Genomic DNA, 12,703 nt, shown 5'->3' with positions numbered 1-12,703 from the left:
CAGGTGGATGAGGGTAAAGCAGTTGATGTGGTGTATGTGGATTTCAGTAAAGCGTTTGATAAGGTTCCCCACGGTAGGCTACTGCAGAAAATATGGAGGCATTGGATTCACAGTGATTTAGCAGTTTGGATCAAAAATTGGCTAGCTGGAAGAAGACAAAGGGTGGTGGTTGATGGGAAATGTTCAGACTGGAGTCCAGTTACTAGTGGTGTACCACAAGGATCTGTTTTGGGGCCACTGCTGTTTGTCATTTTCATAAATGACCTGGGCTTAGAAGGATGGGTGAGTAAATTTGCAGATGACACTAAAGTCGGTGGAGTTGTGGACAGTGCGGAAGGATGTTACAAGTTACAGAGGGACATAGATAAGCTGCAGCGCTGGGCTGAGAGGTGGCAATTGGAGTTTAATGTTGAAAAGTGTGAGGTGATTCATTTTGGAAGGAATACAGGAAGACAGAGTACTGGGCTAATGGTAAGATTCTTGGTAGTGTGGATAAGCAGAGAGATCTCGCTGTCCATGTACATAGATCCCTGAAAGTTGCCACTCAGGTTGAGAGGGTTGTTAAGAAGGCGTACGGTGTGTTAGCTTTTATTGGACGAGGGATTGAGTTTCGGAGCCATGAGGTCATGTTGCAGCTGTACAAAACTCTGGTGCGGTCGCATTTGGAGTACTGCGTGCAATTCTGGTCGCTGCATTATAGGAAGGATGTAGAAGCATTGGAAAGTGTGCAGATGAGATTTACCAGAATGTTGCCTAGTATAGAGGGAAGATCTTATGAGGGAAAGCTGAGGGACTTGAAGCTGTTTTCGTTAGGGAGAAGAAGGTTAAGAGGTGACTTAATTGAGGCATACAAGATGATCCGAGGATTAGATAGGGTGGACAGTGAGAGCCTTTTTCCTCAGATGGTGATGTCTAGCACGACGGGACATAGCTTTAAATTGAGGGGAGATAAATACAGGACAGATGTCAGAGGTAGGTTCTTTACTCAGAGAGTAGTAAGGGCGTGGAATGCCCTGCCTGCAACAGTAGTGGACTCGCCAACACTAAGGGCATTCAAATGGTCATTGGATAGACATATGGACGATAAGGGAATTGTGTAGATGGGCTTTAGAGTTGTTTCACAGGTCGGCGCAACATCGAGGGCCGAAGGGCCTGTATTGCGCTGTAATGTTCTATGTTAACGATTCTCCTACTTGGATTCGACTCTACTGTTAATCCTTCTATAGCTACTCAGATTGACGAACCAGTCTGCTACAATCCACGTGGTGGGTGTGATGTGTTTCAAATCAACCATGTGTACACACGGAGTGTCTCCACTGGAAAGAGACTGAGCTTGTGCTGTGTCCTTAGAGATGGGTTGGTGTAATGCCCCCCCCCCCCCCGTGGTAGTGTCACCTGTGTGTGTTTCGTGAATGCCCATTGGTCGTGTCCTATCTTACTGACCTATTGGTTGAATGTCGGTGTGTCATGTCTCTGTTGCTCCCTCTAGTGTCTAGCTAGGTGTAGTGTATGTACATTAACCCTTTGTGTACACAGTGATGTATATCACCACATCCCCCTTTTTTTCGTGTTACATATTTTTTGTACAGTGTTAAAAGAAAATTGAACAAACTAGGTAGATAAGTGATGCTATGTACAAGTTATGATAACTGTGATGACTATCCAATATGATACAAGACCAAATCATAGTTGCGATGAGTTTGAGGATAAGACAATACAAAATAAAAGTTATGAGTCCAAAGTTCATGAATTTATATGGTCTGGTATAGAAGTGTCAATGGTGACGTTGTCATTCCCTTGTGAACGACGTCAGTGTCCTGGTGTTTGGTCATCAGGTGGTGTTCAAATCACTTCATTGACTGATTTGGAGTCTGTGTCATTTTTCCCCCCCCGATGCTTATGGTAATAATTCTTGATGGCGTCTGTCCTGAAAGCCAGATTGCCTGTTGGTAGTACAGCAAACGTGAATTGGTAAGATGCATCGTCCTGCCATGGTATGTCATTGTACTGAGCTGAGCAGTAACAGTGTGTCTCATTTGCAGAGTTGTACCATGTCGTACCAGTCGTAGTTCCATAGGTGTTGTTTTTGTCCTGCTTGTTGTCGACGTTGGTGCCTTTGGTACGCTTCTTGTTATTGTCTTTGATGTTGTTGTTATGTTGGTTGGTTTTGTTGTCGTGTTTGTTGCGCTCAAGGACCGCACTCTGTGGATAATACGAGTCCTTCACACAGTTACTCGTGTCAGCGTGCTTTGTGGCATCTGCTGTTTCCTTGAGCGTGCCGTCAATGAGTTTGCGGTGCTCCCCGTCTAGAGTCATGTTCGGCTTACTTGAATCATCTTTGGTTTGTTGATGCTCCCCATCTGGAGCCCTTTCTGGTTCACCTGTGTCAGCTGAGGTTACTTGATGCTCCAGGTCCAGAGTCAAAACATTCAGGAATGCATTTGCTTGTGGAGAGGCTCGAGCGAATGAGGTTTGACGTAACGTGGTGTCACCGGAGTCACCAGTTGTCTCACTGTGATTGTCGAGTGCCTCTGTACACACTAGCTGAGGTCTGTCACATTGCACATCTTGTATGGGAAGTGGGATGCCGTCGTCACTTGTCTCACATACAGTGCAGTACGAAGTCTTACAACACCAGGTTAAAGTCCAACAGGTTTGTTTCGATGTCACTAGCTTTCGGAGCACTGCTCCTTCCTCAGGTGAATGAAGAGGTCTGTTCCAGAAACACATATATAGACAAATTCAAAGATGCCAAACAATGCTAAGAATGCGACCATTAGCAGGTGATTAAATCCTTACAGATCCAGAGATGGGGTAACCCCAGGTTAAAGAGGTGTGAATTGTATCAAGCCAGGACAGTTGGTAGGATTTCGCAGGCCAGATGGTGGGGGATGAATGTAATGTGACATGAATCCCAGGTCCCGGTTGAGGCCGCACGCATGTCTATAAGTTTCTGCTCGGCGATTCTGCGTTGTCGCAGGTCCTGAAGGCCGCCTTGGAGAACGCTTACCCGGAGATCAGAGGCTGAATGCCCTTGACTGCTGAAGTGTTCCCCGACTGGAAGGGAACATTCCTGCCTGGTGATTGTTGCGCGATGTCCGTTCATTCGTTGTTGCAGCGTCTGCATGGTCTCGCCAATGTACCACGCTTCGGGACATCCTTTCCTGCAGCGTATGAGGTAGACAACATTGGCCGAGTCGCACGAGTATGTACCGCGTACCTGGTGGGTGGTGTTCTCACGTGTAATAGTGGTATCCATGTCAATGATCTGGCACGTCTTGCAGAGATTGCCATGGCAGGGTTGTGTGGTGTCGTGGTCACTGTTCTGAAGACTGGGTAGTTTGCTGCAAACAATGGTTCGTTTGAGGTTGCGCGGTTGTTTGAAGGCAAGTAGTGGGGGTGTGGGGATGACCTTGGCAAGATGTTCATCGTCATCAATGACGTGTTGAAGGCTGTGAAGAAGATGACGTAGTTTCTCCGCTCCGGTGAAATACTGGACGACGAAGGGTATTCTGTCGGTTGTGTCCCATGTTTGTCTTCTGAGGAGGTCGGTCCGGTTTTTCGCTGTGGCGCGTTGGAACTGTCGATCGATGAGTCGAGTGCCATATCCTGTTCGTACGAGGGCATCTTTCAACGTCTGTAGATGTCTGATACGCTCCTCCTCGTCTGAGCAGATCCTGTGTATACGGAGCGCTTGTCCATAGGGGATGGCTTCTTTAATGTGTTTAGGGTGGAAGCTGGAGAAGTGGAGCATCATGAGGTTATCCGCGGGTTTGCGGTAAAGCGAAGTGCTGAGGTGACCGTCCTTGATGGAGACGAGTGTGTCCAAGAATGCAACTGATTTTGGAGAGTAGTCCATGGTGAGTCTGATGGTTGGATGGAACTTATTAATGTCATCGTGTAGTCGTTTCAGTGATTCTTCACCGTGGGTCCAAAGGAAAAAAATGTCATCAATGTATCTGGTGTATAGCGTCGGTTGAAGGTCCTGTGCGGTGAGTAGGTCCTGTTCAAACTTGTGCATAAAGATGTTGGCGTATTGGGGTGCGAATTTTGTCCCCATGGCTGTTCCGTGCGTCTGGATGAAGAACTTGTTGTCGAAGGTGAAGACGTTGTGATCCAGAATGAAGCGGATGAGTTGCAGAATTGCGCCTGGAGATTGGCAGTTGTCGGTGTTGAGTACTGAGGCTGTTGCAGCAATGCCGTCGTCATGGGGGATGCTGGTGTAGAGTGCCGAGACGTCCATTGTGACGAGGAATGTTCCTGGTTCAACTGGTCCATGGGTGCTGAGTTTCTGTAGGAAGTCCGTCGTGTCGCGACAGAAGCTGGGTGTACCTTGTACGATGGGTTTCAAGATGCCCTCGATGTAGCCAGAGAGGTTCTCACACAGGGTCCCATTGCCTGAAACGATAGGGCGGCCTGGTGTGTTGGCCTTATGTATTTTCGGGAGGCAGTAGAGATCTCCAATGCGGGGAGTACGTGGGATGAGAGCACGTAGGGTGCTCTGAAGATCTGGGTCCAAGGTTTTGATCAGTCTGTTAAGTTGGCGGATGTGTTCCTTGGTCGGATCTGCGGGTAACTGTCTGTAGTGTTCTTGGTTGTTCAGTTGTCGGTATACTTCTTTGCAGTAGTCCGTTCTGTTCAGTACGACAGTTTCTGTAGATCCCGCCCCTTTGTCTGCTGGTTTGATGACGATGCTGCGGTTAGTCTTGAGAGCGCGGATGGCATTGCGTTGTGCTTGGGTGACGTTCGGGGCTGTCTTGTGAATGCGACTGATGAATCTGGCATTGACGCGACTCCTGACGGCTTGAGCATACATGTCGAGTCTAAGGCAGCGGCCTTCCGGAGGGGTCCAATTCGACTCTTTCCTCTTCGGTTGCCGCACAGCAGATCTCTCGGTCTGCTGTTCCGGTTCATTGGTAGTCTGTTTGGGTTCGCTGTTGGCCTCTTGGGGTCTGTGGAAGAATTCCCGGAGCCTCACTCGCCTGATGAATTCCTCCGTGTCTGCCGCGAGACTGATGGGGTCCATTTTGGTGGTGGTGCAGAAACTGAGCCCTCTGCTGAGGACTTCGATTTCGTCTGGTTGACTTAGTGTACTTTGTGTACTTAGTGATGTATATCACCACAGTGGAAGCAGAATTCTTGAATATTTTTAAGGCAGATCTTTTTTGATTAATAAGGGGTGAAAGGTTATCAGAGGTAGGCAGGAATGCGTGCTTGAGATTATAATCAGATCAGCCAAGATCTTATTGAATGGCGGAGCAGGTTCAAGGGGCTCCTAATTGTTAAGTTTGTATAACTAGGCAAGTAGAAAGGGTAGCAAACAAATAAAGTGGGGTTGGGGCATTCAGAAAGGAATGACCAATTGATAAATTTAAAAAAAAGAGAACATGGGTTTAAATTAGCAAGAAATATAAAAATAATTGCAAAAGCTTCTATAGGTGTGTCAAAAAAAGCAGAGATTAACATTTTGCTAATCTCTGCACCCCTTTGAGACAGAGACAATAGAAATGGTAGTGTGGGGCATGGTATTCATCAGATTAGAAAAGGAAATATTAGAGACATTAAACAAATACTGTGTGCGTGACTTCATAATTGAAAGCACAAGGAACATTTCAGAAATAATGGGAAACCAAGGATGTCGCAAGAACGAGGGATTGAAAAAAATGAGCATTAGACTTAAAGAAATGAGTATTAGTGAAGAAATAACACTGAAGAAATTAATGGGGCTAAAAGTTGACAAATTCCAAGCCTGATGATCTACATCCTAGGATTTTAAAAGTTAGAGAGATAGTGGATACATTAGTTGTAAACTTCCAGAATTCCTCATCTATCTGGCCTGGATATCCTTCTACTTGAATCCCAACGTGAACATGCAAGTATGCAAGCAATTTGGAAAGCAAATTGTATTTTAGCCATTAATACAAAAGATTAGAGTATAAGAGTAGTTATTATATATAGTAATTATATATAGTATGGGGTCTTTCTGAAACGATGCCCGAGTACTGTGTATACTTTTAATTTGCTTATGCAAGGAAGGTTATGAATGCCTTAAGAAACAAAGGTTCACTATATTGATTTTGGACAGATAGACAGGGCTAATCCATCTTGTATGCATCAAAGAACAGAGTGTGAGCATACCCAACGGAAGTGGTTAAACAATAAACTAATTAAAAAATATATCTGTCCCAAGATTGGGGTTAATAAACTAATTAAAAAATATATCTCTCCCAAGATTGGGGTTTAAGTTCAGAACCTTGAGTGAAGCATGCTATTACTGAGCCTTGATTGATAAATTATCAAATTTTATATAACTCCCTATTTTGTTATTACAATTTAAAATCTATAGTTTGTACAAAACTTTAAATGTGGAACTATAGGAAACTGGTTTAAAAATGAGCCCAAGTCTTGACCACATTGCAATTTTATCACATTAAGTACTGTGGCTAATGTTATAGCCAATCATTGACATAGCCACAAGCTGGGGAGGTGGCAGAGGATTGGCAAGTGGTCAATTATTATTAACGCTTATTCAAGGATGGTCATAGCTGCAAGGCGGTTAGTTAAACTTCAGTGGTGGGTAAAGTTTCAGAAAAAAAAAAAATCAGAAAAAAAAAATCAACAGGCCCGAGAGGTTTGAGTTATTAGGATAGCCAACACAAATTTGTGAAATGCAGATCACACTTAATTATTTTTTGATGAAATAATATATAGACGTTAGACGAAGGAAATGCATTGGATTTGAAGGAAAGCATTTGACAAATCACCATATCAAAAGCAGGTAAACAAAGATGAGCTGCATAGAATGGGGGGGTGGGGGTGAGTGTTGGCTCAGATGAAAAATTGGCTCGAGGACAAAAAACAGCGAGTGATGATAAGCAGTTATTTTTTTAGACTGGGGGATGATAGACATTGGTGTTCTCAAAGGATTAGTGCTGGGGACCACTGCTTTCATTGATATAGAAATAAATTGGTAATTGGAATACAGAGTAAAATCTCAAATTTGCAGGACTTTCCAAAAATTGGAGTTGTGTTGGACACAAGTGACAGATGAAATTTAATACAGAGAAGTGTGAGATGTGCATTTTGCCAGAAGGGATAGGGAGAGGCAATACAGACTTCATAGCAGGGACCTGGTGCCATTATTTAAAAATGATGGGTGGGAAATCCAATGCATTTCCAAAAAAACCATCAGCTAGTTAGTCTGAATTCGGTGGTGGGAGAATTATTGGAAACAATTCTGAGAGACGGGATAAACCTTCACTTAGAAAGGCACGGCTTGATTAGGGAGAGTCAGCATTGTTTTGTTATGAAAGATCGCATCTTCTGAACGTCATAGTATTTTTTGAGGAAATAACAAGGAGGATTTTGAGGGTAGGACAGTGGATATTGTCCACATAGATTTCAGCCACGGTCAGAAAGTGGTCATGGCAGTTTGGTCAGAAAGTGAGAACTCATGGGATACAGGGGAAGGTGGCAGGTTGGATCTAAAATTGGCTCAGTGACAGGAACAAAGGATAATGGTCGATGGATGTTTTTCCAGTGGCGTTCAACAGGGCACAAGTCTTGGGGCCCTTACAGTTTGTTGATTTAGACTTGTATGTGGGAGACATGATAGAGAAATTTGCAGATGAGACAAACATTTGTCATGTAGTTGATAGTGAAGAGGATAGCCGTCGACTCCAGAATGATATCAATGGTTTGGTTGAGAGGGCAGAGAAATGACAAATGGAATTCAATCTGGAAAAGTGTGAGGTAATGCATTTGGGGAGAGCAAACAAAGCACGGGCATACTCATTAAACGGACGTTATTACGAGGGGTTGAGGAATTGAGACACCTTGGAGTACATACCACAGGTTGTTGAAGGTGGCTCACAGGTGGACAAGGTGATTAAGAAAGCATAGGGAATGCTTTCCTGTGTTGCCGAGTTATTGAATACAAAAACAGGGATATAATGGTAAAACTGTATAAAATGGTTAGGCCACAGCTGGAATTGTGTACATAGTTCTGGTCACCACATTATAGGAAGGGCATAATTGCTCTGGAGAGATTGCAGAGGAGATTTACAAAAATGCTGTCAGGGTTTGAAGACTGCAGCTATTGGATAGGTGAGGGTTGTTTTCCTGAGAACGGAGGAGGTTAAGGGGGTGACCTAATTGAAGCGTATAAAATTATGAAGGGCCTGGATAGGGTAGACAGTAAAGGCTTATTTCCTTTTCCTGAGGGGTCATAGATTTAGGGTGATAGGTAGAATGATTAGAAGGTACACTAGGAAAAATGTTTTCACCCAGTGGGTGGTAGACACCTGGAATTCACTGCCTAAGTTGGTGGTTGAGGCTGAAATGCTCAACTCATTTAAAATGTGCCTGGATCTGCATCTGAAGTGATGTAACTTGCAAGCCGACGGACCAGGTATTGGAAGGAGGGATTAAATCAATGGTTAGTTTCTTTTTTTCCCTTTTTTAGCCGGCTTAGATACAATGAGCTGAATGGCCTCCTTCTGCACTGTAACTTTTGTATGGTTCTGTAGCAGCACTTAAGACTGGGGACGGACAGAGAGACCTGGATGAATGTGCACAGATCTTTGAAGGTGGTTATGGATATGGGATGAAAGAGAAAATGCTGGAAAATCTCAGCAGGTCTGGCAGCATTTGTAGGGAGGGGAGAGAAAAGAGCTAACGTTTCGAGTCCGATGACTCTTTGGCAAAGCTAACAGACAGAGAAAGTGGGAAACATTTATACTGCGGAGTGAGAATGAAAGATGAGTCATAGCCACAGAAACCCAGGGAAACCGGGTGCTAATGGCCACAGAAACCAAGGGGAAAGAGTGCTAATGGCAGTCCCCAGAGAGAACAAAAGATGTGAAAGGTAACATCTGAGGATGAACTGTAGATGTGGGGGGAGGGGAAGGGGGAAGCAAAGAGGAGAAAGGTGAAGGAAAAGTGGATAAGATTGGTGGGGGGAATTAAATATATATTAAGAAAGAAAGAAATGGTAAAAGACAGTTAAAATGAAATGGAATGAAAACAAATGGGTCGAGGTGGGGTAGAAGTTGGTAAATTCGATGTTCAAGGCGGAAGGCTATAGCGTGCCTAACTGGAAATTGAGATGTTGTTCCTCCAGTTTGTTGGAACATTGCAGCAAGCCAAGAACAGCGAATGATGTGAAGGATGAAATTAAACTGGGGACAGGGGCAGCTTTGAGAGAGAGTAAGACGGTGCTGCTGGAGAGAGATGTTGAGTGTCTTCATGTGGTGGCGCATAGCACTGAGTGTGGCTTTCAGGATGCGGCGAGAGCAGCAGTTGGAAGAATGTTGTATATCCTGGAGGTACCTGTAATCCTGGAGGTTACATGTAGGGTGGAATTTAAGTTGAAATTTAAGTCGGAGACTTACGGATATGGGATCTTGGGCTTCAAAAGCAGATGTACAGAGTACAAAAACTAAGTTACACTGAGCCTTTGTAAATCTCTGGTTAAGCCATAACTAGAATATTGTTCAGTTCTGGCTACCAAGCTATATGAAAGATGTGATAGATCTGAAGAGGGTGTGGAGGAGATTTACCAGACTGGCTCCAGGAATAAGGGATTTTAGCTTTAAGATTCTGTTGGGAGAAGTGTAGGCTATTTTCCTTAGAGCAGAAGGAGATTGGATAGGCATGTACACGATTATGACAGGTTTGATAAGGTGGGCAAGGAAACAATTGTTCATATTAACTAATTGTGCACGATTTAGGGGTAACAAATGTAGAGGATATGTGAGAAGAAGTTTTTTTTCACACAATGAGTGGTAATGGCCTAGAATTTGCTATCCACAAGCTGTTGAAAACAGTTATTTATCAATGATTTCAAAAGGAAATTGGATAGGAACTTGAAGGTAATAATGTGCAGTCCTACAAAGATGAAGTGAGGGAATTGAACCAACTGGTTTGCTCGACAGAGAGCTGGCATGGTCTCAGTGGGCAGAATGGCCTCCATCTGTGTCATAAACAACCATGAATCTTGCAGCTAATTATCTTTGAGAGGTGGGAAGAATAAGAGCAACTAGCTGCAAAAGATCTTCAGACGTTCTTCAATCAGGGACTGGATGTCACTCTTGCCTCACAGAGGGAAACATCAGGGATCTGTTTAAGGTCCATTGTAATGCTGAGATTTTCTGTGGAACATCACAATTAAACATTTTCGGCACCCATTACATGTTGTATTGCTACCAGACAGGGCAAACAATGCCACAATGCAGTGATGGTGGTTAGGAACAGCCTTTGAGGCCCAAAATTGAGTATGTTTTGTTCTTCAATTAATTTCCGCTCTGCAGTGTCCTCAATATTTCCATTTAAGTCTAAAAGAAAATATTCATAGCTGTACAATGAATTGGAATTGCTTTCTGAAATTCACATTTAGCCAATGAGATGTTTGAGTCAATCAACATGGTTCATTGAAAGATCAAAGTTTTTTGAGCCAATTATAATTTTTGTCTTACAGAAATACGACACTACACCCTTTAGATCTGAACCCTAAATAATTGTAAATGCACGAGGCAGGTAGTGCATGAGCCTGAGAGGCAGAGTCCAAAACTTTTACTTGTATTGCTAACCCAGTGCTGCAGAGCATACTGGATACATAAAACCTACAACTTCCTGCTGGGTGCTTTTGGGTTTATGAGAAATTATCTAGAAATATACATTGATAAATAAACTGTGACCATTTAGTACAAACATAGTAACAGTTAATACAATTTTGCGTAATATGATTGAAGTTGCATTGCTTCCTCAACGACAGTTTATTTCTAAAGACCCACCTTATTAGAGGCTGGTGAAGTGCAACCAAGGAGGCATGAATAGTAATTGACACAACAGAGAGGTGGAAGTAATCAAACATAACATTGACATGGTGATGGAGTCCTCGATGTAAACTGAAGTGCAGCTTCAATGTCCGACTACTAATCAATTGTAGAGAATTTGGGTCATCAAATCTAGAAAGACAATTTAAAAAAAAATCCACTTTAAAATAAATACTCGGTATTTACTGATTTAATGTCGACACCAATTAAGGAAAAGGAAGGCCTGACTTTTCTTGTGGGTTGGGGAACGGGGTACTTTCCATATAAAAATACAGCTCCCACCTGTAATAAAGAAGAATGCTTACTCCAATTTAGCACTATGCTTTTCTGGAGGGGCTGTTTAGCACTGGGCTAAATCGCTGGCTTTGAAAGCAGACCAGGCAGGCCAGCAGCACGGTTCAATTCCCATAACAGCCTCCCCGAACAGGCGCCGGAATGTGGCGACTAGGGGCTTTTCACAGTAACTTCATTTGAAGCCTACTTGTGACAATAAGCAATTTTCATTTTCATTTTTTTCTTTCCTTGCATGGAGAGCCAGCATTTCAGGTTTGTTTATATCTGGATAAAATCCTGTAATTTAGGTCATAGCAAATTAAAGAGTTTGTTTAGTAATGCATAAGAAGCCCAATTCCTGGGTCCCTCGTCCAATTTTAGACAGGAATAAACAGGATTCTGGTCCTTCAGATTATTTCACAGATGCTGAGTGCACAGCAATTGTAGCTAACTAAAGGGATTGAATCAAATAAATCTACAAATGCAGAAGAAACATTATGAAATACTGCACACTTAAGTGATAACCTGGCTAAATGTTTCACTATGTACATAAAAAGACCTCAAGTTATCCATGCCACCAGAAATATTGGTACAGCCATTATGTCTAGAAAGTATCTGACAGATCAAAGAATTGCGAGATGAAATAAACTGCAGTCCTGCTTAAAGGTCCATACACGATACTGGCAAAGAGTAAAAAAGTTAATTGTATGCTACCTACTTGGCCATACAAACTGGGTCTACTATGTGGATATGTTAAAGCTGCAAATTGTCTGAGCAATTTGTAAGTTATCGTGTCCGTTCTAGAATAGGACAATATAGTTCAGCTTTTGACAAAGTAATTCCTGAGAAATTGCCAGAAAATAACTGTTCAAATGCACATCCAATTCCTTCATATGAGGATGCCTCTGCACATGGTACTTCACAGTATTCAAATGGATAGGAAGTTCTTGGCAAGCGCCATTAAAAATGGAGATTACTATCAGTTATTTTTTATTCAGTTACAAAAATCAACAGTTAACTCTTAATGCTGGAAAATAGTTACAGAAGTACACGGTCATCGGTTTTCTGCATTTCTTCCCATCCATGCAATTGACAGCACTGCATTTTAGTTTTGTTCCAAAAACAGCATGAGCATCTTTTAAAAATCCGGTTGCTTCCAGAAATTGACAGTGAATTGTATCTACTCACAAAGCTGTACCTTTAGTGGACCTCGACCTTCCAGAACCAGATGAACTGGACACTCAGATGTGGAGGTGCATTTGAAAACTTTGATAAAATCGTTCTGCATTAATCCAGCTACTGTCAGCCACAATTGTACCCAACAGCTCCACAGGGACATGTCCAAAAGCAACATTTGGCTTTCAGAGTGGCTACACAAAAGTTTTCCATTTGAAAATTGCAGTCAGACTTCAAAGTGTCATCCATTTAAGTTTTAACAATCAGACTTCCAAAATGTCACCCATGTACCTAATTGGCTCATTGCTTAAGTTAGCCATAGCAAATGCAAACAGGTAGGAAAAGCCCAATAGAAAAATGAGACCGAGGGAAAAAAATGACCAATGAATTATTTTTATGCACACATGACTTCATTGCTT

The 12,703-nt window shown here is 42.8% G+C and overlaps 1 protein-coding gene across 9 annotated transcripts in view; it reads right to left on the bottom strand.

The window, feature by feature from the left end:
• The window catches only part of fam135a (family with sequence similarity 135 member A), a 291,962-nt gene that overhangs the window by 135,284 nt on the left and 143,975 nt on the right, over positions 1-12,703 (bottom strand). For all 9 annotated transcript variants that reach the window (XR_011940623.1, XR_011940624.1, XM_072498374.1 and 6 more), the window contains one exon: positions 10,794-10,967. Coding sequence is in view for 7 of the 9 variants with exons in the window: in XM_072498374.1 (XP_072354475.1) it covers positions 10,794-10,967 (174 nt within the window). In the remaining 2 variants the exon portion in view is untranslated. The remainder of the gene's footprint in view (positions 1-10,793; positions 10,968-12,703) is intronic.

This window comes from Scyliorhinus torazame, chromosome 4, assembly GCF_047496885.1.
Source record: "Scyliorhinus torazame isolate Kashiwa2021f chromosome 4, sScyTor2.1, whole genome shotgun sequence".
Taxonomy (NCBI): domain Eukaryota; kingdom Metazoa; phylum Chordata; class Chondrichthyes; order Carcharhiniformes; family Scyliorhinidae; genus Scyliorhinus; species Scyliorhinus torazame.
The sequence above is the reverse complement of the archived record's forward strand: the minus strand, read 5'-3'. Positions and strand labels throughout refer to the sequence as shown.